At 37.2% G+C, this 25,789-nt stretch overlaps 1 protein-coding gene across 3 annotated transcripts in view; it reads left to right on the top strand.

The window, feature by feature from the left end:
- The window catches only part of ZNF407 (zinc finger protein 407), a 337,501-nt gene that overhangs the window by 17,670 nt on the left and 294,042 nt on the right, over positions 1-25,789 (top strand). For all 3 annotated transcript variants that reach the window (XM_035550564.2, XM_050708975.1, XM_035550565.2), the window contains 2 exons: positions 7,481-12,283; positions 18,098-18,212. In XM_035550564.2, coding sequence (XP_035406457.1) covers positions 7,516-12,283; positions 18,098-18,212 — 4,883 coding nt within the window. In that variant the 5' untranslated portion in view covers positions 7,481-7,515. The remainder of the gene's footprint in view (positions 1-7,480; positions 12,284-18,097; positions 18,213-25,789) is intronic.

Here is a 25,789-nt window from a genome sequence, read left to right as displayed (position 1 = left end):
GTGTGATCCACTGTATGTTAGAGCGTACCACAGCCTATGATAGAGAAGAGATTCAAATTGCATTTACTTTTTTTTTTTTTCCTAGTTTTAATTGGTGAGGTTGGTCAGAATTGCATCTTGCACGAAACTGTGTAATTCTGAGGATTCCCACAAACCAAGGGACTCGTTACTGTGTATGAAAAGTGATATATTTTTTTCATGGGTCCGATGAACACTCTAAACTGTTTTGAGAAGACTTAAATATTGTTTTTCTTCCATAAATATCACAATGCTATAGAAATAACGATCTTTCTTGGATCCTCAGAAGTCTGTTGTATATTTTTATTGCTGTTGCAGTATCTATGCCTCCCTCTGGAAATAGTCAGAATTCTTTGAATTTAACAAGTCAAAATATAGGGATCTCTTTAAATTTCAAAAATTGAAATTTTTGAGGTCCTTCAACACTTCTTAGGAGTTTCTAGGGCATTTCCTCTTACTATCTGTCTTGGACATTGAATTATTTCTGGCAGCACTTGAAATGAGTCTGTATCCATGCCTTTGTGTGTGTGTGTGTGTGTGGACTCTTGGCAAAACTAATCTAATGAGTGATCGTTACTGAATTTAGCAGCATTTGGCTCTTTCTGAAGTGAGGTGATGATGAATTAAAAAGTTCCCCCCCAACCCCCCCTTTTTTTTTTGTGTGTGTGTGCGAGTTAACATATACATTTTTTATGTCAGGCATTTGTAAAGACTTCCTCTATTTTGGCTTTTTTTCCCCCTGAAGGACTTTCAGTGGTTTGGAAGCAGAAGCAAGAAGGACGTGAGTAGTATTGCAGAGTGCATTTATTTCCCTCTGATGCCCTTACGTTCTTTCTGATGCCTATGAGAAAACGATGTTAATGAGCGCAGAGAGCTAACAGTCCTCAGTGATACTGAGGTGATGACTATCAGTGGGCTTTTTATTTTGCTATTTTAACTACTGCAGATTCGCCAGTGTGGATGTTCAAAGTTTTTAGTCTTTGAAAGCCTATAGCTTGTTTGGAAGTCTTCTCTGGAGGTTCTGGTGCCTAACAAATGAACAAACTAACAAAATGAGTTGCTGTACATAAAGAAGAGGGTTACAATGCATAGCCTGAAGTTCCAACAGCTGCGAGGAAAAATATGTTTGTGACTGGTAGCATTAAATACTTCTCAAAGTAAAGTTGATCTTTTTTCTGTTTGAACCAACAATTATACTGTCTTGTCTGTTCCATCGATGAGAGACTATTCTCTTGGATTAGTTGCTCTGAAGGAAGAGATGTAACCTTGTAAGACTGTGAGAAAGACACATAGTTCGATTACAAATGTTCTGCCCTTGAAAGTGAGAAAATGTTTATTTGGCACAAAGTTTACATGTTGAATTGAGTTGTTCATATTCAGTTTTGTTAAGGCTATATAAGGAGCTCCTTAAATTGATATTGCTTCATTGTTTCAGTGATTTCATTGAAAGAATTAATTGTCTGAAGAAGGGAAATTTTTAATGGAGAGAAATGAAACTTTGTTTTCAATGTATCTCATCTTTTACAAACACTGCAGATTGGATATTGAGTACTTGGAGATGATAATATGCTGACTGAGAAGTGTTTTGGGAATTTGCATGCCAGGATTAACACAGAAAATAAAAATCTATGTGGAATATGGTACCTGTAAGTACACTTTCTTTGGGTTCTTCCATACGCATCCACACTCCTTCTGTTATGGAGCTGGCATATGACCAGAAAGAGAAGTAAATAAAAATGTATTGAGCATCAAGTTAGGGAGCTTTGCAATTCATTTCAGGTTTATGGAACATTACTAAATTGCTTGTCCTTTTGATTTTGAGATTACAACTTTCTAAATTTCATCTGAGGATTAGGGAAATGTAAGTCTCACATTGAAAATCTCAACTGTACTGTCTTTATCTATCGGCATAGAGGAATTATATCCTGCTTTCTGGACTACCAGAGGAAAAAAAATAGTGAAAACACTCCAGTAAAATGTTTTCTATTTCTGTCAAAGAGAAGATCTTCTGTCCCCAGATGACCGATGCTTTTATATAGAGCTGTAGCAAATACAATATCAATATACGAGAAAGCATTGTAGGAAGAATAAAAAAATCTGTATTCTTAACTGGTATTAAATCATAGTAGTAGCTTAAGAAATGGATTTTTTCTCATGTTTTCTACTCGTTTTCTTCTTTGGAGGTAGTGAGAAAGGGATGAGTTGTGACAGTGGACTGTGTCTTTTAAATTAGATTAATTATTAAAACAAAAACTCCATGATTCTGACCATTTGGAAGTCCTAGTGCAAGGAAGAGGAGAATCTTTAGCTGTATTGGCTTCTGTGTCACAGCCAAAATCCTGTGTATTATGCAGTTGTAATTTAAAAATGTATCTTTCCTCGTATACCTGGTGAGGTTTTGGTATTTTTATGATGTAGATGTAGCATATGTAACATAAACATTCTGCTTCTGAAGATCTTAAAAATATGTTTAACTTCTTTTGGATAGTTGAGTAATTATTGAAGAAAAGCATTATGTTAAAGACTTAGCTAATATTTCCAGTAGAATTACTGAGCTTAGCACAAATGTTCGGGCCACAACAGGTTTCTTTTCAAAACTTATGAACAGCAATGTGCTGCAAAGAACCTTAAAGTACGTTAAGTAATGTATGACTGTCTCCAAGCAGAAGAATTTGTTAACCTGAAGCTAATGTGGCAAATTAATTTTTGTTCATGTCCTTTAAGAATCTGTTCAGCTATACTTGATTTATATGAACATTAACAAAAGATTTATGTTACAAAAAGTCAACCCACTTTTGAGTTAGAACAGCTTCATTTTGAACATCAAGTGTGATGTTCAGAGAGGGCCGTTTGACAGAGCTGAGTTTTCAGCTACTGAAATACCAAAGATTTGACCGCTGTCTATTTCGGTTGGGCTTGATTCTGTGCCCTTGGTGGTCTGCTGCGTTGTACCTGTCCATTTTATTGGTGCGGTCTCAGGGCCTGCAAAATCCCATCTGATTTATTGATGTGATAGGTTAAGTGGTTACCTATTGGTGTTACTTGTAAAAACTTAACTGGAATCTTTAAAAACTGAAGATAGACTGAAAAGCATGAAAGCTTACATCTTGCATGCATTTTAGGCTTATTGATCCATGATCAAGATAGTAGCAACTTCAAGAACTGTGCTTTTCCACTTCTACTGCTGTGTGAGTCTGCCAGCATCACACTGATGTTGAAAGCCTTATTCAGTCATGGTGAAAGTATGTAGGATTTGGACTTGAGCGTGTGCTTAAGTTGCTGTGGCTGCAGAGGTACTTGTTACATCTAGAATGTGTTTTTTGGTTGCCGGTTGACTTAATCAAACTCCAGATGCAGAATCTTTGCTCCTGCTGCTGATCCCTGTTCCACTCAATGCTTCATCCAAGATCTATTTTGCAAAAAAAAAAACCACCCACATTTAGCCATACGTATAATATTTTAGCTGTGGTCCCTGGGACTGTACAAACTCAGAGTGCTTTTGATGCCTTCTTTGATGTCTCAGTTCCCATACTAATACTAAATGTAGACTAGCCATTAATTAGTGTCGTGGCTTTGATGAGAGTGGAGATGAATTAGCTTATGCAGACTGAGTATTAGGACAGTCCAGACTTGAGACCAGCTTGTTCCTTTGCCATTGCCCTCTTGTTTGGTGGCAAATCTGAGCAGGCACTTTCAGGAAAGAAGCTTATAGTAAAGGAAGAAGCACAGGAAGCAAAAGCAAAACGGTGCTAAGATGGCTCCTTTTGCCTAGAGGAGACTTACGGTGTGCTGAACACATCCTTCAAGTAATAATAGTCATTCGCGCAATAGATCTGTGCAGGAAGCTGAGAAGAGTTCTGCCCAAAGCTTGCTTTGTGTGTAAGGCACCACTGTCCCATCAAGAAAACTGAGGCATATGCTACCAAGGTTGTGTTAGAGACACGGAGGTGTTGTCTGAGCAAAGATCGGAGTGGGGAGAAACTGAGATGTGCTTCAGTGCTGTGGGTTAGATCTTGTCTGGGGTTTGGAAAACTGGCCCCGTCGCAGCAAATCACTGACTGTGGTCCCAGGAAAAAGTAGTGCCAATAGCCATTACCATCTACCTCAGAGGATACACTCCTGTCCTAAAGGCAACTTCAAGAGAGAACTAAAAGGAACTTAAGGAAATGTAAGTCCTTACATTAATATAAGGGTAATTTTAGCAGGGCAACAGCAGTCACCTCAAAGATGTTTTGTTTTATGTTTTGTTCTTTATGGATTATGGTTTCATGCATGTGGAAACTCCAGCGTGACAGTATTTTGACACAGGGTATATGGCGGTTGGGGCAGAGACCAATGTGCCTCTGGGGAGCGTGTGCAGGGAGAGATTATTTTCATGAACACTCAAGTGTGGGTTGGAGACAAAGCATGTGGAGGCATACAGTTGTTACTACACCTAACTTGTTCGGTGTGCTCGAGGAGTTACTGCCTTGACGATGCCTGTTGTTAGCTGTGCGATAGACGCAGGCTGTTGACTTCACCAGGAGGAGTGCCATTTGTAACTGGAGTGCATCTCTGCTCTGCATGGGAAAAGTTTATCACAGAATGAAGGCAGAAATGAGTGTGGCCATTTACTGTTGACTTGGAGGACTGTAGGCATTAGGTAAGAAGGCTGGGGCATAAAGCTACTTTGCACGTTTCTGTTACACGTCACTAGTTTCACTTCACACTGAAGTTATTGGGAGTATCTGTGAGAGTTGTATTTTGCATGTTACATTTGTCCAGCAACCTGTTCGTGGCTACAGTTTGCAAAGATAAAATAAGGGAAATATATTTCTGTTTCTAAGGACGTGCAGGCCCTTAATTGATGCAATACAGTTGAATTGAATCCAACCAGACAAGGATGGATGCCAGAGCTGGGATTGCAATCTGTTTTTTTTTTTTTTTTTTTTTGATAGCTCGTAGAGTAGGATGAACTTCTATTGGAGAGTTAGTGAACAAATGTCGAGAAGTAAGGCTAAGCCTGTGAGTACCGCATGCCAATAAGCAGCCATCTTTTTTGAGGTTTGCAGGTGGCTATTGGAAATGAGCTGAATCTGAGCGGGTATGGCAGGAAAGGCTTGTTCTGAGAGGAGCTGATACCTTTCTGTGACAGCCGGGAAGCATCCACCTCAGGTGATTACTGTATCTCTGGCTGAAAGTGGTTTGCGATTTCTGTCAGAGGTTGATCTAGGTGTGACAGCACTTTAAGGTTTAAATCAAATTATAGGATGACTTTAAATGGGCATGAAGCATGTCGGAAGAGAGTGTGGTGAGGAGCCACCAATCCTCTGCTTATTAATATGGCTTGGATGTGTGAAATTTTGTCAATGGAGAAACCACTAATTACCCAGACACAACCTTTGATAGTGGAAGTTTCCAGTGCAGGTATTAGTACACTGCTGGACAGGTTCTCTGATAAATTAAATGCTCTGAGAGGAAAGTATCCTATAAAGAAGATGGAGGATTGGTCTGACATTGCAAATTGTCTTGTACAGCAGGGAAAAACTGCTTTTTTGCTCCCAGGTCATATAAGGGAAGAGTGGTCAGGTCTCAGTGGTGGGCTGGGAACTTGCTGTGGAAGTGCAGTGAGGCAGAGGACCCATGGCTGCTGCTTGCAGACAGTTAAGGATGGACTTGTGGTGCTCATCACTGAAATAATTCTTGATATTTCCTAAGCAAGTTATATACATAAAGCTGTACTCCAATTAAACAACATAATTTTAATCTAATCTTTTTTTCCCATATCACAAGCAGTGGTCATAAACATTTTCAGGATATGCTTGCTCTTCAAAGGCTTCATTCCCCTCTGCTATTAATTGCTGTGGTGTTTTTGAGTATACTGCCAGTATATTGGCTTACACCAACTGAGAATATGGACCGGATTGTTTTAATTCTAACTAATTGTGATAGTATGTATCATGGTGTAGTGAAAAAGGAAAAAAATAATACAGTGTAAGAATCAGAAAAACACAAAGAAACAGTATTTGGAGCCTCCAAAAGACTGCTGGGATCTGGAGATTTTGCCTTCTCATTTAAAAGGCTAGGTATAGCTAACAGGGTATAAGTTCGGTCAGTATTTTAGCTCAATGACAGGCCTGCAGTTGGAAAACAGGTCTGTTCAACATATGCAACTCTATGCACTCAATTGCTTACAGGCCTTCCTTAGATTATCATTAAGCCCCAAAGCAATTTTGTTTTTACTTCTGTAAGTAACAAGTCCATTTGATTTGGGTATATTTCCCCAATTCAACACTTTTTTACTTTGTCCTCAAAACCAAGATTTTTTTTGACACGTATTTGAATACTTTTTTTGTACCTTGCATTGCTTGTATCAATGTTGCAATTACTTAATCTTGTCAGGAAGTACTTACAATTGTGGTCATGGCCTCATTCAATGGGTAACTGAACAAAAAAATGGATACTTGGATCTGCAGCAAATTGATGTTTAAATCATAGCATAAAGCACATAGATAAACATTTAGTATTTAATCATCTGTTAAAATGAAATGCACTTTCAATTCTCGATGGCTTCATATCAAAATGAAAAGGTAATAAACGTCAAGATTTGATTTCCCACCCCCGCCCCCCTTGTAAAGTGTGTTGGTAGCATCAGTTTTCTGCTGGTGACATCTTTTTGGGAGCAGGAAGATCACGCTGGGAAGTTGAAAGAAAGCTTTTGGTAACTGGATGTGGATGGCTAGAGTTTGTGCTGGGATTCAAAGATGTTTCGCGTCTCTGCACTGTTATTTCATGTCTTTTTTACTGGGAAATGAACTTCTAGAGGATTTTCAAGGAGCGATGGGGAGCTATACTAGTGGCATTTTCTTTTATAACATGGCTCAGTTAGCAGTTTTCATCTCATTCTTTAGCAGGTAATCTAAACGGGAAGGATGGAAATCTTTATACTTAAAGTAATTTGTGTCAGCTTTGTTTTGTTTGTTGTTGCAGTCATAGTCATTTGCTCCTTGGAGCTTTTAAGTTTGTGATCCTGGATTTCTTGACCAGGAAAAGTTGAATGCCCCATGACTGGTTCCCTGAACTCCGTTAGTGTTTAACATATCCTAAAAATGCTTCTAGAAATGAAGGTTAGGCTTGTCTACCCAAGTTTAAGTGTGTAAAAATTGAAGCACTTAAATAAAATTAACGTATTTTTAGGGTTGCTAAGCATGGGAGTCTTGGCAATGCTCATTGGTAAGTTACTTGATTACAGAACCACTTTTGAAGCCAGTCCTTGGTCACATGGTGTTTAAATGACATAGAGAACCAAGTGCCTAGGAGTTGTTTTGGGTTTCAGGTGTCACGAGGTTTGACACAATTTTAATTTGCTATATTGTTCTTTTTTATTAAACTTGTTTTAATAAAATAAAATATTTTTTTTTAAACTTGAGCTTCATAAATTTTGGTTGTATATAAAAAATTAATAATAACTCTTCTTTTATAGGTACTAAGCCAAATGGTCTACAGTTGGCAGTATCCATGTTAAGAATGGATGGGGAGGATAATCAGAAGAGAGTTGATGCTGATGAGAGTTTGGAAACTAAGCTGAGAAAAGGATCCCTGAAAAATGCATCAGGAGAAAATGCTGAATGTGACTCTTCATCTCAGCGGAGAAGAAGGCTCATATCAGATGAAGTGTTCAGGAACCTTGAAAAGAAAAGAAAAGAGAATGGAACAAACAAAAGGGCATTGTCAGGATCACCAAGCCTGGACATTGTTGAAGCAGAGAGACCTGAAAATGTCTGCAGGAAAAGAAAGCTGATTTCTTCAGCAGACGTGAAGGACAGTGAAAGGAAGTTGCACAAAGTCCTAGCTGTAGGAGCAGGTAGCATAGAAGCTGGAGCTGCAAAGAAGGAAGGAGTCACCAGTTGTCATGGTGATAACATATTTAATTCAAATTTTGTGTGCCCACATTGTGATTTCAAATGTGCTGATGGTGCCATCTTGAAAATTCACAAGGAAAGCAAACATTCACAAGAGGTGCTAGCTGCTGTTCCTGAAAAGCTATCTTCTTCAGAAGAAATCAATGTTGGCTATAGAGTTGGAAACATAGACAAAGATTTTAAAGACAAAACATGTGATCAGTTATTACCATCCTGCTCTGATATGGAAAAGCATGTACAAGAAAGCCACTCTAAACAATCGGAAGAGCAAACATGTAGTTGCACAACTAAATATAGTTCAACATTACATACACATGCTAAGCAAGATTACGAGCAATCCAAGATATTTTGTTGTGATCTTTGTGGTTTTAAGAGTCCTGAGAAAAATCTCCTAAATTCTCATTTCCTTGGCAAGACACACCTTCGACGCCAAAATCTTGCTGCACGGGGAGGATTTGTACAGATATTGACAAAAAAGTCCTTTAAAAAGCAACAATCTACTGCAACCAGAGAGAGAAATGTGAGAGCAAAATCTGGGAGCAGTAAATTAAGGGCAAGGACTGCTGATGCAAAAGAATTAAATGTTTGCAGTGCACTGAAAGGCTCAAAAGTAAGCTTGTCTAAACAAAATGATAACGCTGAACTTCTTGTTGAAACGATACCATCTACAAATATTCCTGATGAAAAAACGGATACTACGATAGGAAAGTTGCTTTCTTCCAGTGTAGAAGGAAATAATGAAGTTAATACTGGAAAGCTAGAAATACCAGGACCCTCAGAAAGTATATTGCAGAAATCAGAACTCCCTCCAACTACCAAAAAGCTAGTTAGCAGTTTAAATGTGACAAAGAAATTTGATAGACTGGAACATAAGAGAAACATTGTATTGCTAAGAACTTCTTTCGGAGGAAGTAGGTCTCTTAGATTAAAAAGGCAAGTTAAAAGAAGGTACAATTTGTTGGGTAAGAGAGGCAAGTCTGAAAATCAGAGAGTACACATAAAGCATGTCTCCAGCACACAGGTTAAACCTGGTGATTCAAACCCTACATCACATACAGAATTAGAAACAGATGATAAAAGTCTTTGTAATACTTCAGAAATTCAAGATCTTACTCAAGATAAGCCAAATACACTTTCTTCCAGCCCTACAGATACTAAAAATTCTGAAGGAAAACTTACTGCTGATCACGGTGTTCATCATACTTCCATTGACTGTGGTCATGCTTTTCAGAACAAAAAAAGTTTGGAAACTCATGCTGTAGAGTTTCATACAAAAAGGATTCAGTTTCATTGTCAGACATGTAGTTATTCCTCTGGAGTCAAAGAAGATATGAAGCAACACTGTCAGGACAGTAAACACCAGATGGGAGGTTGCAGCTTTAATTGTCAACTTTGTTCATTTATCAGCTTGAATATGATAAACTTTGAAAGCCATATGAGTGAAGTGCATAATATGTCCCATACTTGTCCAACTTGTGTTCTTTTCTTTCAAACACAAGAAGAGCTGATAAATCATCAAAAAGAGGAGAAACATGATAGTTCATTAGTTCAGCTAGCTACTTCATTGAGTAACAGTGGTCCGACCTTGCAAGTGGTAAGTTATGCTGACTCACTATCAAACAGTAGCCAAAATCTTGCAAAGGAAATGGAAGTATCAATGAAACCAAAAACTCCAGACTCTTCCTTTGCAAATCATAGAAATGATGTAAAGCATTGTGTTCTGAATAAAACCCAATTTCAGTGTAAAAAGTGTTTTTATAAGACAAGATCTTCCACAGTTCTTACAAGGCACATAAAACTCCGACATGCACAGGAGTATCACTTTCTTTGCAAAGCATGTAATCTTTACTCCCTGAGTAAGGAAGGAATGGAGAAGCATATCAAAAGAAGCAAGCACCTTGAAAATGCCAGAAAAAACAATATTGGACTACGTTTTGAGGAATGCATTGAAAAGGTTTGCGTTGGTGTTGGTGGTATTAAAACAGTGATGGATCCTTCCATTTCTGGGAGTGGGAACACAGAGTTAGATAAAGAAATTATACATGTTTCATCTTCTACTGTGGAAAACATATCGAGAAATAAGGAATTTGTTCCAGTTGATCAAAGAATTGGTGAAAATGAATTGGTTTTAGCTAATGCACCGAAAAGAGGGAGACCCAAAGGCACTATTTCTAGGACATGCACCCATTGTGGTCTTTTGGCCTCCAGTGTTACAAACTTGACTGTTCATATCAGACGAAAGCACAGTCATCAGTACAGCTATTTGTGTAAGGTTTGCAATTACTACACTGTAACCAAAGGAGATATGGAACGGCATTGTGCGACCAAAAAACATAAAAGTCGTGTGGAAATAGAAGGACACGGAAAACAGAACTCAGAGATCGTTGTTAACCCTGAAGGAGGCAATTTTGAATCCATGAACAAGGTTAGCAGCCCTGTGACTGCTCTATGTGAACATGTTGAGGATGGTAGCCAGACATCAGATTTGGGAAATTCTGTCTTAGACAATCAGGAAGTTGAGCAAGGAGAGGCTGAGGTAAAAGCTGAAAATGCCAGTAGGCTGCCAGATTTGGAGCATGCTAGCAATTCAGTAAATATAAAACAACACATACTGCATGAACCAGCAAAGATTACCCAGGATGGTGACCCGTGCTTCCAGAGAAGAGCAGTGGGTGCAAACGACAACAGGTGTATACATTGTGACTTCACTGCTCATTCTTCTTCTTCTTTGGAGTTGCATGTGAAACGAAAACATACAAAACAATTTGAATACTACTGCATGGCTTGTGACTACTATGCTGTTACTCGGAGAGAGATGATTAGGCATGCGGCAACGGAGAAACATAAAATTAGGAGAGAGTCGCATGTTTATTCTTCAGTGGAGGAAGCAGACGCAGCACGTATCACTAAAGAAGGCACTGCTTTGTCTCAAGAGGAGCACCATCCCGGTGCAGGAGAGATAAAAACTGTTGTAGATGAAATGAAATACGCCAGTGATGCAGCAGAAGGTGATCATGTGAATAAAAGCTTAACTGAGGGTATTGTCTCAGACGAAAATGCATCCCCAGAAACACCTAAAGAAGGCAGCTCCCAAACTACAGTAGAAAGTGGAGTTGAAGTGGAAGCTAAAAATGGAGGAGAAAACCTTTTTTGTGAAGGATTCCAGCAAGGTCCTCAGAAAGATAAAGCTGTTAAACTTGATGAAGAGGTATCCATTAAAGAAGCAGGCACTTGTGAGTTGCAGAGCAATGGGCATGGTGAGGAACTGCTCAACTCAGATGACTGCACAGCAGAAAATCAAAATAGTTCAGGTGGCACAGACTTGAATTCAGGAAAAGGCGAGGAAAGCTTGGAAGCAACTAGAGAAAACCCTGAAGTAGAATGTAGAAACACAGACGTTCTTGAAGAAATGCAACTGAAAGGAAATAACCCACTTATGTTAAGTCTTCCAGAAAGAAAAAGTGCAGTACAGCAATCAAATTTTGCTGGAAACATTGCAGAAATGGTGCAAAATATACATAGTTTAGAGGGTGACAGAAGTTTCAAAGAGGATCCTACTGGGGAGGAGGAAGAAGCCCTTATGGAAGCACAACATGAAGCAGAAGTATCTATAAATAACAGTGTTTGGGAGGCAGATGGCTCAACAGCTGAGGGCATGCAAGAAAGTAGTAATGAGGCTTTAGGAACAGTTATCAGTGCTGATGATAAAGGAAAGGCAATGCAAAATTTTGGCAAGTTTGATCCTTCCATAGTGAGATTAAAAAGTCATCAGGACGAGGAGGCCATTGACCATTCAGATGAAGGACAAACGTCAGGTGGAGTGAGAGTTAGTGAGTTCGCAGTGAAAGCAGACACTTCACCAAACAGTGGGAAAAAGAAGAAGTCGGAAGGAATTTCCCTTGGGGAATCGACACGTATTCGCTGTGATGACTGCGGTTTCCTAGCAGATGGTTTGAGCGGACTAAATGTTCACATAGCCATGAAACATCCTTCAAAAGAAAAACATTTTCATTGTTTACTCTGTGGAAAATCGTTTTACACAGAGAGCAACCTTCACCAGCACTTGGCCAGTGCGGGGCACATGCGAAATGAGCAGGCAAGTGTGGAGGAGCTGCCCGAGGGAGGCGCTACCTTTAAATGCGTGAAGTGCACGGAGCCCTTCGATTCGGAGCAGAACTTGTTCCTCCACATCAAAGAGCAGCACGAGGAACTGTTGCGGGAAGTGAATAAGTACATTGTGGAAGACACTGAGCAAATAAACAGGGAGAGGGAAGAGAACCAAGGCAACGTCTGCAAGTACTGTGGGAAGATGTGTAGGAGTAGCAATTCCATGGCCTTCCTAGCTCACATTCGTACCCATACAGGTATGGAAACGCTCTCTTTGCAAGTGGTCTCTTTGAAACGGAGTGAATTATTACCATTGGTCTTTTTCTGCTTGTTAATCTCTTTAACGTTTCTTAGGAACTGGTATTCATACCGCCTGATGAGCCACTGTTGAAATTGAAAATTACCTAAAGGGGTATGAAAATACGGTGATCAAAGGGCAGAAAATGTAAGAACATTTTAAGCGCAGTCACCCTTCTGCTTTTTGTTTCATATACAGAGATTTCCTTCCCTTTAATCTAAATTGTAATCATTAATTGGTTCTTAAATTCATATAATGAAGCAGTGCTGGTTTAAGAGAACAATTAGCTGTCCTTTCTAACGTCCTCTTCCTTGCAGTTGTTTAATATCCAAATTGTTTATTTCGTTTCAATTCAGTAATACTTTCAGCGTTTTAGCATGATGCTTCAGGATAGCCATTTGAGAATACATCATTCCTTAATAAATACCAATAATGAGCATCAAGAGTTTATTGTAGAAATAAGTTATGGGAATTGGAATAGGTCAGACTTTTTGGGAGGTAGCGTGTAATGTTGATGTGATGCACGGGGATGTAATATCTGATTAAGTTTCCGTGCTGATCACACTTTCGGTTCATTTTTATGTTTAATTTTAAGTGGAAAATTTAAAAAACATTTTTGTAGAAAAATGCATAAGCTGCAGTTCTAAATTTATGTAAAAATTCACTGCGATGTTTCTATAAACCTGCCATACATTCTTTATTTTAAATAGACAGCTTTTCTAAATCACTGAGCTCTGCTTAGACAAGTGGTGTCTCCATGGTTGAATTTATGAGTGGATTTGAATAATAAATTCACATTTCAATGAACATATTTTCATTAAAACTGTAAGGTTTATTTTACTGTACTTTTAAATAATGGCTTATTATGGAAGCTATAGTTTAAATTCATGCAGTATTTGAAACTTAGTGCATGGTTACAAGGAAGAGAACAAAAAGGTAAGAAAAAAGAAACATGGAAGTATGGTAATTCCTGGCATAATCCTAAAATAGTTTTGTAAGTTTTTTATGAAAAGGCAAGGGCATGACTGGACAACAAAGTCCAAAATTAATCTTGGGGAACATGGACGTTGTATTTCAAACCTTTCAAAGCATTTTACTATAACTGCAGTATTCATGGATGCCAATAACTCACCTACTTAATACTTTCAGCGTTACTTCTGGCCTGTCAATAATGCAGTTATCTGGATTGTTGCAGCTAATGTCCAACTTCGAATGCAGCATTAAGTCTTTAGAGGGACAGTCGTGTTCACATGGTCAGAGCAGCTGTATAAGCCCTTAATATGCCCTCTTACAGCAGATAAAACTGAATAAAACTAAAGGGGAAGATGCTAATGGAGCTCTCTTTAGAATTCTTTATGCAACTGTCTGGTCAAGACATGTTGCTTATAATTGATGTGTCCATTACTTGAATTCTCTTGTAATTATAGTCAATAAGTCTTGTAAATGTGTTAAAGCTCACTAAAAGCATACAAATTCAAGAACAGAGTAAGGCTAATAATTTAAAATAATCAATGTAGGCATTTCAGCACTTAATTTCCCTTGTGTGTTGATAGCTGATCATTCTTAATCCATTAAGATTTATTTAGTCGTTTACAATGCAAAATAGGTTTGCACTGGTCACTTGTGCCATTTGAAAATGTCCACCAGGTTAAGTGCAGAATGTAGTCCATTAGTCTTCCTTGACTATATGTATTAATTGCATTTAAAATCAAGTTAATGTGGATGTGAAAGTGAGGTAACTATCAATATATGACAAAGCAACCCTACTTACATAAGTTACATCATTGATTGTAACATTTAGTAAAAGTTAGTGTACTTTTTACCATCTCGTGTGTAGGTCTTATCATGAAGAATATTTTCATCGTGCTTTTGAATGGCCCTAAATATGCAAAGCAGTAAAAGGATACATTTCAGTTTGCAAGTCACTTTTTGGTGGTGCTTGTTGGAGGGGTGTAGAAGGGTTACAGATGAGAGTTTAATCTGGCCTCTTTCTCACAGCACCTCTAAATGGATCGCTTTTCTGATGCTTTGCTTATTCGCATAAATAGCAATGTGGAGACTTTTATTAACAGTTAATGGGAAGAAGGCTTTCTCTTCCAATCCCCGTTTTCATATTTGTGATTTCCTTTGCGTGTCATAGAACCTTTCCCTCCAGTCTGTCAGATCACAACAGATGCAGCTGAATAAGAAACAAACGTTGTGGGGTTATTTGGAGTGGTGGCAGAGGGAACTGCCCTACACCACCAGCTGTACATCCACTGTTGGTGAGGCAAAGCACAGTAGTATTTCTAGCTTCTCTCATCTCTTCCAGGGTAACATCAGGTGCATAACAGGAGGAGAAGCTGCAGTTATTTTCCAATCTATTGTTCTGATTATGTGCTTTTTCTAAGTCTTTCTTCAGCATCTGGATGTGCATATATGTATATAGATATATGTTTGTATGTATAACCATATTTAACTCCCTGTTTTTCTATTTTTTAAAAATTAATTTGAGTAATTGGTAATGGTTTTGGGGTAGGGAGGAATGGAAGGGAAAGTTGTGGAAAGAAACAACTAATGATTTACATTAATAGAAAAAATATCATTTCAAAATACTGTTAAATAATCTAAGAGATTTTCACGTTGCAAATGAAAGGAAAGCTTTGCTACAGAGGAGATAACAAGCAAGTCCATCACATGTTGACAAGTGAAAATGAGGAAGTGTAAAGACAAATAAAAGGAATAGTAGAGGTGGAAGACTTTTTAGTTTGCAATTGATGCAGGTCCCATAAACTTAATTAACAATCAACATGTGAGGAAAAATCACCTGCAACCACATCATCTTTGTTTCGTTTCTCATCAGATTTCCTCAGTTAATGGAAGGCTTGCCCAATGTAAGTGTGGCATCTTAATATCCATACCCCAATCGTAGTAGGAGATGGCACGACGGTGTTTCATGTGGCTCTGCTTACTTTGTGTTGGGCCTGAGCTAGAGGCACAGTTGTGCCTGCACATGCAGATGACGTTGGCTTAAAATAGGCAGTGAACTTTTGTTATAGGTTTGGGTTTCTTTTGTGTTAGGATTATTAACTCCTGTCATCTCGTGAGAAACAACAGCATGGTTTGTGTTATTTAGTCTCTTTTCATTTTTTTCCCAATTCTGTAGTTAAGAGTTAGTCTGTTTTCATTCCCCCTCCCCCCCCAATTCAGTAGTTAAGAGCCTTATTGTTTACTGCTGCCTCTGAAGATGTACACTGTATTTCCATGCCACTATTCTGCTTGTGGATAAAGTAATTCCATGGCTTTTTTTTTTTTTTTTTAAGTCATGTGGTTGGAAAGGTGCTGTATTGCAAGTATTTTTCTTAGTGAACTAAAAGCCAAATGTAAAGCCAGTAGTATCACATTAACACAGCAGATGAGAACCATTGACGTTTGTGATGAATATGGCTAAGAAATGTTTAATTGCTTCAATATTGTTTCAGATAGCCTTATACTAAATAGAGATTTTTGCCCCATTTGTTTAACTTTCAGTCTAATGCCTTCATCTTAAGCATATATATATATTTTTTTTCCATCCAAGAAGATACTGGAATGATTTTGGCATCAGCAACCTAAAGGGGAGAGGTACTGCTTTTGTTTCAGGTGATAAGTACTGACTGTAGCCTGCCAGCAAGTGAATTTTCATGGAGCTTAAATGGAGATGTTAACAGACATTCAGCTCTGGATGTGAGGAATAAATAAATAAATAAACCTCAAGGCCTCAGTGATTTTTGGATGAGAGCAGTCAACGGAATAATACATTTATGTATTGTCAGCACACTGTAGCTACGATTGGTCTGAACTACAGTTTTTCACAAAGGAGTCATGTAAATGGAAAACAGCAAAGGTCTTGTATGGAAACCCTGCGGGACACCTGCAGTAACAGAATGAGGAACGAATTTACAATTTAATCAGTAGGAGAGAAACTAAAGGAACACAGGATTGAATCCACCTGGTATTTGAATTCTGTGATATAAAACAGCAGTGTAAACACCAATAGATTAAAAAGAAATCCTGACTGTGGCCTTGATATTATTAATTGTGCAATTAGTCTTTAAGATCATAAGTTAAAACATCAACTTTTAATACTCTTTTATTTAACGCAAAGATAGGCTTTTTTATTTGCATGGGTCTCTTTATAGAATGCGGTGTTGATTTGAAATGTCACCAAATTAATGATTAATTTAGTTTTATCAGGATCATTTAAATAAACTGGGGATTTTCAGTGTGATTGATAGAATGTGATTGCTGTTAGCTCCAGTCTCAACCTGCTTTTGACATTTAAACATATAAAGCTGACTAGATATAACCATTCAGGTGCTAAATATATTTTACATCTACTTCCAACAGTAGAAATGGAAGTATTAAGAGATCTGGCTTCATTGTCATTGAACTGTGAAATATTCAACCTTGTCTGCCCGTGCTTAGTACTGTTGACTTTTTTATTTCAGTTAGAAGATTAAAATTAAATGCTTCATTTTTCGTCAGCTTTTGGGAATTAAATTGAAATTTAAGACTCTAAAATTTTTTACTAAGATCCTCAATTTCACCAGTGGATTCTTGGAGGAGATTCTGTTTCAAGGGCAAAGCAAAAAGGTTCATTGATCAAGTATGATATAGTGTAACATTTTTCTTATCAGAGCTCTTTATGTATATTTGTTAAAGATCACATATTTCATATTATGCTTAACTGTATTGGAAGAAGTACTTCGCAAAACATATACTAAACATAATATGGAGAATCTGTGACCATATTGTACTTACTTTTAACTGCAGTTCTATGATTTTGATTTATTGGCTTAAGCATTTAGTGGTCAGAAAATTGGAAAGTGCTACAGCATACTTTAGAATAGTGTTACTGCCTAGTAAAATAGGGACTGACATGTGCCCAATTCAACTATTTCAGTAAAAAAAAAAAAATCTTTCCATACTCTGGAGAGGATCCCTGATAATTAAGACAGACAAATAATTTGACTTTCTGCTGAACCAATGTGATACAAGAAATAGCCTGGTACTTTTTCCTTGGAGAAATAATTCTAAAGTTCTTTGGTCTGCACTAGACATTTAATATTAAAGTTTGTTCTTGAAATAAATAATAGCCAAAATGTCAATACTTCTGGTTTGCAGAATAATCATAAATTCTTGACCATAAAACAGTCATAAAGGCATAATATTTTATCCACTGTATATTCATACATTGCATGTCATTACAATGGCTAGGTGATGAATCATTTTCTGTGTGTGACAGAACAAATCTGAAATACCAATGCTAATGTGAAATCTATTCAAAGTCAGAAGACTTGTAAAATTACTTTACTTTAAATATACTTGCTTAAAAAAAGTACATTTTGAGTTTACACTAATATCAAACCTGAGTTTCTGTATTTGGAAATGGCGAAAGGTGTAGAACAACTTTTGTCATCTTGTTGAAAGGTTCTTTGCTTCATTTTAATATTCTTTGTTTTAAAAAAAAAAAAGAAAAGAAAAAAGATAGAAGTGAATGATTACTAAGCATTAAGAGAGTAGTTTCCGTGGTCCTGAACCTAAGGAAACTTTAATGAGTATATACCATCTGTGTCTTGGGCGTTATAAATTTATGTACGAGATACTTTTTTTATTAGGCAAAAATCTCAAACAGGTTAAATGTGGGGTAGGCTTTTTTAAAGGTTATTTTTTCCTAGGAATTTTTATTTCTTTAACCGTGGGTGATATATTATTCTAATTCAACTCATATCTTATGCTAAATTTTACTTAGGATCAAAGCCATTCAAGTGCAAGATATGCCACTTTGCAACAGCTCAGCTTGGAGATGCCAGAAACCATGTCAAGAGGCACCTTGGGATGAGGGAATACAAGTGTCATGTCTGTGGGTGAGTAAATTGAAACAGTCTCCACCATGGTTAACCAGGAGAAGAGTGCAGGATATGCATTGTTTCAGAATTGAAAACTCTGATGTGAGCAAGAGTGGCTAAAATTATGCATGCATATCCTCCTTTCCATTGTTATGGTAAATTCCTTAAATACAGTTATGACATTCTTTTCCCACTTCTAATCCTGCACTGAAGATGAGCAATTTTATGGGCTACAAGGTCAATTTGAACCTGTAATCTGTAAATTGACTAAATTATAGGATGTTCATTCACATTGCCAGGGAGAACTGTAAATTCCATTTAAAGACATAAAAAATATATAATATAGACTTTACTGTGTGGGGTTTTTTCTTTTGCTATACTGTTATAATTTTAGTACCATTAACAGATTTCTGGACTCCATTAGGGTTTTCATTCTTTACGAAAACAAAACAGAAGACTGATTTTTCAAACAAATGGGTCTAAAATATTGCAGACATAAGACTTTAAAAATAAATTGAAGTCTTTTATGTATGCTTGTGTTCCTGTTTGTTACCAAAAAAATCTTGTTTTTCTTTTTTACTTAATCGTTATTTCCTCAGAAGGATCGTTCATAATGTTTAATTGTCCTTCAAATGTGTTGCATTTAATAGGAGGCATTGAGACTCCTTAATGCAAAACTAATTAATTTAGCAGAAATGTTTAAAAGGTTTTAAAATGCCATGGCATATATGGTACATCATAGGACATTCAAAGTTGGATTTTAATACCCTACTTCTGATTAAAAATATATTTTAATGTTATTATGCTACAGAAATTAACTAATATATGCATCATATAAAAACACTTTACTCAAACCTATGTAACCTGCTATAGCAGTCTTATGGCTAATGTGTAGAACAGCACAGGTTCAATTAGATGATGCAGTGCACACATGAATGGTGTGGTGTGCTGTTAGGGATAATATTAAGCAGGGAGGTTTTTTTTCAGTCTTGGCATACTGATCCACTGCAGGACAAAGTGAGTTACACATTTTAAAGGACAAGTGAATCTTCAGCTGAAGATGCAGCTGAGTGATTTTCACTGATTCATCTCTCTGTTTTTCGAATAATTTTGCATGCAGCATTATGAGATACTTTGGATGTTTTTACTCACTTAAGAAAATTAATTGCTGACTTCTTGGAACACGAAATAAAAATGTATGAGCCTAATTCTTAAGTCCACTGAATATCAGTAGTAGAATAACTCGTGCTACTCTTTATTTTTGCAGCATGCTTAAAATGAACTTTATGCACAGTAGCCTATTTTATGTTGTTTGAAAAATCTTATTTGCTGTGTCTGCTATATGGATTACTGAGAATTTGGCATGGGAGATGGTTATCAACTACAGATCCACAAAACTGTTTAGCTGAGGCTAAGCTCTGTTCTTTAGAAGTTTTCAACAAACTTGACAATGGTTCTTTATTCAGTTCCCTTTTAACTTAGAAAGAAAAATCATGTTATTTAACTACGTAATCATCAAAGGCAAAGTCGAAAATCTTGAAACAGTTAATAGTGTATCTTTTATAAAAAGAGAATTAAACTGATTAGGCTTTGGCACAGTTTCTCACTTTTCAAAAATCATTCCTTCCCTCCAGGGTTGACATGTTCTTAGAATATGTCTCAGAAAATACACAACTTGCTTGTAATTCATGACATGGATGATTTAAACAGTGGGCTTAAATGGTAGTCAGTTTGGGAAGCTGATTGCTTACTACGTGTTGCTGATATGTCATACCTGGTAGCCAAGCAGGTACTCATTTTCCATTTTTGTGTAGTATTGTATTACTCCTAATTTGCATCAACAACATGAAGCTGTGCTATTTAGATATGACAAAACAATGAGCTGAAGAGACATACACCACGATAATCCGTGCTCACAAAAATCTGATTTATATACTTGTTCAAATAATCATCACATTTCACTTAATGTGCACCAAAAAATGTATTTTAAGAATTACACGTTAACATTGATTTAATTGGAAAAGACATTTTTATACTACAGCTAACAGACCTGAAGAATTGGGCAGGATTTGAGGGAGAAGGAATGACCAGAGCAGTTTGAACTGTAGTCCAAATAATGAATATGCCATCCTTTAATGTGGAAGAACAGAAAAAAGTGTAATAGCTTGTGCTGTGTTTCTGCTATTTTTAATGAAAGCATTGGGTAGTGTGTAAGTTAAAAAACATAAAGTGGCAACATAAAAAAAAAATTGCTAGGATTGGCTATCGGATTAGTGGCACTATAGAGCATTGGTACATTAACACCACTGACAATGTCAATTCATTATCATTGATGGCTAAATAATCTTAGAAATGCTCAGTGGACCTATTAGTTCCTGAACATAAGCAGCTCATGCTGCATTTCTTCATTAGCTTTAATTGCTATAAATTTTACCTTTTTAAAAATCATGCTTTAAAAGGTGAAGTGATCTTTCAGGAACATTAACTCTGTAATTTTGTCACAAACAGAAGGTCTTGCACTATGTTTTCTTTTCTGCAGTAGTTAATATTCTATCTTCTGACTTTTAGATTCGTAGTAATAAGCCCTCTGCTACGTGTGAGGATAATTTGTGTTTCAAAAGCTTTTGAATCTGCCTGGGCACTTTTTAAAGGTGAAATGTCAGTGCAACATTGTGGTGTAGTGTGTTCTCAAAATAACACTTTTGAAAAAAAAAATCACTTAAAAAAACCCACAACATATCTGTATTGTTCTTATTGGAAGGGTTTGCTGTGTCTAAATTTTCCAAATGTTCCTCATATTTACATGATACGAAGTACACAATATATAATTCACTTGGTTGTTGAAAAATGCAGTAATTTTGCTGTGATTTTTGTTGTTGTTTTTTAATTGAAGTTCAGGGTTTGTTTTTCTTCAGCTGCACGGCAGAAACTACATGATACAGAAATTGGACACCGCTAATGTTTTAACATTTGGAATAAACCGTCTGCTACTCATTTTCTTATCACAGATGTGCGTTAATTGTTTTCTTTTCCATACCCATGGCTGTAAAATATATCCCGTTATTTCAGAGGTTGTATCTATTCTCCGTGTGTAGCAAACTGCTGCATATTTGAATTTAATTTTTGTAAGTCTGGCTCTGAATTTGGCTGACACAACACCTTGGGTGAGATGAGCAAATCTTGGTTGCCCAGCATTTAAAATTTTTGTTTCATTTGCCTGCTGGAATGCAGTGAAAAGGCTTGAAAAGGCTTATCATGCACTTTTCAAATTTTATGCCTCAGGTAGAACATGAAAAATGCATTGTTCTGCACTTGAGATTTTGAACAGAATTTATAGGCAATTTTTGATTTAAAAAAGCATCTACTATTCCTTTGCCTTGTTCTTGCCTTTGCTTTCAAGAACAGAATTTTGGGGGATGTAGTTACATGTTTCAAGTAAGAATGGCTGCTTCGTTCATTTTTCCCCCTCTCCTTTATGACTTCCTAAAAAATCTACTGAGGAAGATAGGTGTAAGGTAGGTTTGAATTTTTAGGAAGATTGTCAGTATTTAAGACATGCACATAAACATATATATACTACCCTCCTAAAAATTGAAAAGTCATTTGTAGTAATGTCTTTATCATGTTTATTCTATATATAGTAGTCAAGTGTTTTAAGGAACAGACACGAGGACAATTGGAGGGGGTGGAAATAGATTCCCCCCCCCCCCCCCCCGAATTATTTTTTCCCTGTGTTTTTTTGTTTGTTTTTTGTTTTTCCTACTTTTATTTTTTTTGTTCTGGATTTGTTTTGCTGAATGGATGTATTACTCTCTTTTCCTTTGTGCTTCTCAGTCCTCGTTTTGCTTTCAAACTCTTTTTCCCAATTAATTCTGGAGATGTTATAAGATGTTCTGTTAAATAAGTATCTTGCTAAATCCTTTTTTTTTTTTTTGTTTTTTTTTTAAAGCCCCATATAAATAAGCTTTGACAAGAGTTACAGTATCCCAAGCATGGAAATAACTTCACTTTTGCTGCTGTTGTTAATGCTAAGAATAGTTGGGAGATCTTAATCTGTATAAAGCTTAGTATTTTAATGACACTGGTTGCTTTGAGAACATCTAAAGAAAAATACTCACCTATATTGAGTATAGTGGGTAACAGACCTTCCTGCTTTATAGATGAGAATGTGCTTTGACCAGATGCATCAAAAAATTGGCTGTACTCCTGTGTTATGTTTTAAAAAAAATCTTTTAGATTTTCAGCCTGTTAATGTCAGGCTACTTTTAGTGAAAGCCCGCTCTTAAGATCACTTTTAGCAAGCAAAAAGACTTATACGTAAATTTATTGGTAGGAGCAGGAAAAACATTATATTTTCAAGGATGCCTTAATGTACTGTAATGTAAATTAATTATTTATACGTGTGCAGTTTGGGAAATCTTAAATAGAAAGTTGCTACTCTAGTAAAACTATTTTTGTGTGGTATTACCTAGTTTTTGTGCATTAGAAGGGATCTCTGTGTAGATGATTATAATGTCACTTTCTGACCTTTGCAGCTTGAATAATTGTAAATCATTGCTTCATAACGTGTCAGAGAATGTCTGTACTAGGCAATTAAATGGCAGAATATAATAGACCAAATTATTGCCTGTCATGTTTTCAACAACACAGTTAGTATTTGAGTTACACTTAATCATTACGTGCATTAGCAACTTCATTGGAATCCAGCTTCAGGCTGAGCATGAAATACATTACATTATTTAAACCTCTAATGGTAGAAGTCATTTATTTGTGTTGAAGTGTACAACATGCAGAGTTTCATAAAGCAAGGAACACTTGAGAGCTTAATTTATCCAAATCAAAGTCTAAATGCAGATAAACACAAGTGGCAAAAATTAGTAATTTTTATAGGCTGGAAATATTTAAAAATACATGGTTGTGGGTAATTGTAGGCAGCAGGAATAAATTAAAATCACTATTTTTAGTCGGCTCTGAAAACTAAAACTGTTGTATACCTAAATCGTCAAATGCATCATGAAATTGCATTTTTGAACGAACAATTAATTACACACACCGTACCTACAGATGTGGCCAATCAAAACATCAGCGTTTGGTTCAGCTGGTTAGATTAAAGATAAGTGTGTGTGAAATGACTGCTCCAGACCCAGGTATTCCGACTTTCTCTCTATCCGTCTTTTGCCATTTGGTCCTATCGGACGCTTGTGCCTGTTTACACTTTAGTAAAGAAAATGAGTTCAGCCTACATAGCAGCTTTCCAAACATGCACACGCTTTTAGGCAAATTAATAAGAAAGTACTGGAAAAGTATGTGGAGTAAGGTAACATGTGTGTTACATTATCTCGCCAATTTTTGTTCAGTTATCTATCATTTTATTAGATTTGCAAACTTGACCTTCAGCACATAGCCTCTATTTTTGGTGTTTAAGAAAACTACCAGAAATGGAAGCAATTTACTTCCATTCAGGAGAGCTCCCAGCATCTTTACGCAGCTGGCGCAGATGCTGCGCTGTGCTGGGCGAGGCTGGTGGCCTGGAGGCTGGCCATGGCGCTGGATGAGGCCACGGCAAGCGAGTGGGAGGCTGTGGGGCAGGCGGGGCAGGGACCCTTCTGTTGGAGCCTGGTACTGCAAATGGGACGGGGAAGTCACGACCAGCTTTCTGACTTAATAAAACACCATTTGCGTGCCAAATTAGATTGTAATAATGATTTAATTGTGCTTGCTGAAGAGAAAAGGTATGTAGGGGGCATAGTCATGAGAGTATATATTTGTATTTGAATTAGAGATACTGTTAGTGATTCAGACGAATATCTACTGCATGCAGTCTAATTCAGTGCACTTCCAAATGGTAATTATCAAGATACACAGTGGTGTGACTATGATATACACGGCACGTGTAACTGGTGCTTTTACGGACATGCATTTTTAATTTTTTACTTTACTGTAGATTGTTCCGACATCGAGGACGCGTGCGTTTCTATTAGGCAGTAGACTTCTCACAAAGCAAAGCTCCCGTGTCTCGAGGCACTGCGGCAATTTAAAGCATCTCATGGTTCGGGAAGGCTCTTAGTTTTCCTCTAATTGCGAGGACTCATTCCTGCAGACCTAACCTTCTCGACACCCTCAAAGTGAGGAATGCATTGACCCCTCAGAGCCACCAAAAGGGTGAAGCATGTGTGTGCTTGCGGGTTGTGCCAGGGCTGATCCTCCCCACGAGGGGGGACTGAGGAAGCCCGTGGCTGGTCATGGCCCCAGTGCCAGGGGCTCGGAGCCAACCCAGCCAGCACCACTGCTCCAAGCAGTTTGGGCATCCAGCAACCCGGATGCTCACCCCGGGTGAACACCTCACTCTGCACATACCCTCTGAGAGCCAGTGCCAACTGTGCCCATGTGGGAAGGGACCGAATCCGGTCCTGAGGAGGCAGGAGTTGTAACTAAGGGCAAACGCTGCAAAAATCCTAAAACAGGCAAAAATTCTAAAATTCAGCATGCCTACTGGAAAAGGAGACTTCCATCTTTAGACTTCATGATTTTGAAGGCTTGGCACAAATGTTGAGAAAGATATTGATTAAAAATTTTCTTCTATTGGCAGAAGAAGATGGCAAAAAAAATTAGCTTGCATTTGGTTACCACGAGAAGAAGGAAGCCGTAGAGTTATCAATATTGGGTGTCCTGTACAGAGAGGGAGAAAGGTTTACTTGCTTAAAACCTTGGTTGTGTTGTTCTGTTGGTTGGCACAAGTTGCATGGTTTGGATTTATATCCATGATTCAGAAAGTTTAGTTTTGTTGCATTTTTGGTTTTAATCATTTATGCATAGAAATTGCATCAGACTCCTGATTTAACTGTGATTTTTTCCTGATGCTTTTAGTACTGTTTCTTTCTTTATTTTTTCTTTATTTTTTATTTTTTATTTAGATGATAAATAACTGAACCTAACTTTTATCAGTGAATACCTCTTTACTAGAGCTATAGGGTTCAGAAAGACAAGCAGGATTTACCAAAAATAAAAATACTGTAGGTTTATGTTTTGTACCTTTTAACTGTAAGTTGTTGGAATGTGTTCAATTGTAACCATATTTAATCTGTAAGAGTTGGGTGCTGAATCAATCTGTTGTGGTGTCTGTTTTTTTGTGTCTGATTTTACTTGTTTCAAAATGTATTACCATAACATAATTGCTTCAGTAGTTGCTGTTCAGTTCATTAGAATACCTCAGTATCTCAAAGGTTGTAGTGTGTACTGCATCTGCCTGCTCTTTCACCTTTAAATTTGTTTTGTTTTTAAACGTCAACTTTATGATGCTTTCCAGTGACTTTCCTCCTATTCACACTGGAAATCCCTGGATATTCTGCTTGTGGGTTTAGTACAAGCAGAATCCAGCCTATAGATTTCAAGCACTTCAGGACAATTAATCTTACTTTCTTTATTTCTTACTGCCCAGGGTTATTACAACCCTGGGCACCTTCTTGAGACTCGGTGATTAGTTTATTAGGGTAGAGCTGGTTTCTCTAGAAAATTTGTGTCTCGGTACGTTCATGTTTCATGTATCAACAAATCTAAATGGTAGCAGTCGGAAGAGCTGACCAGCTTCTGACTTC

The sequence above is a fragment of the Cygnus atratus genome, chromosome 2, assembly GCF_013377495.2.
Source record: "Cygnus atratus isolate AKBS03 ecotype Queensland, Australia chromosome 2, CAtr_DNAZoo_HiC_assembly, whole genome shotgun sequence".
NCBI classification, from domain to species: Eukaryota; Metazoa; Chordata; class Aves; order Anseriformes; family Anatidae; genus Cygnus; species Cygnus atratus.
This window is presented reverse-complemented; position numbering and strand designations above follow the sequence as displayed.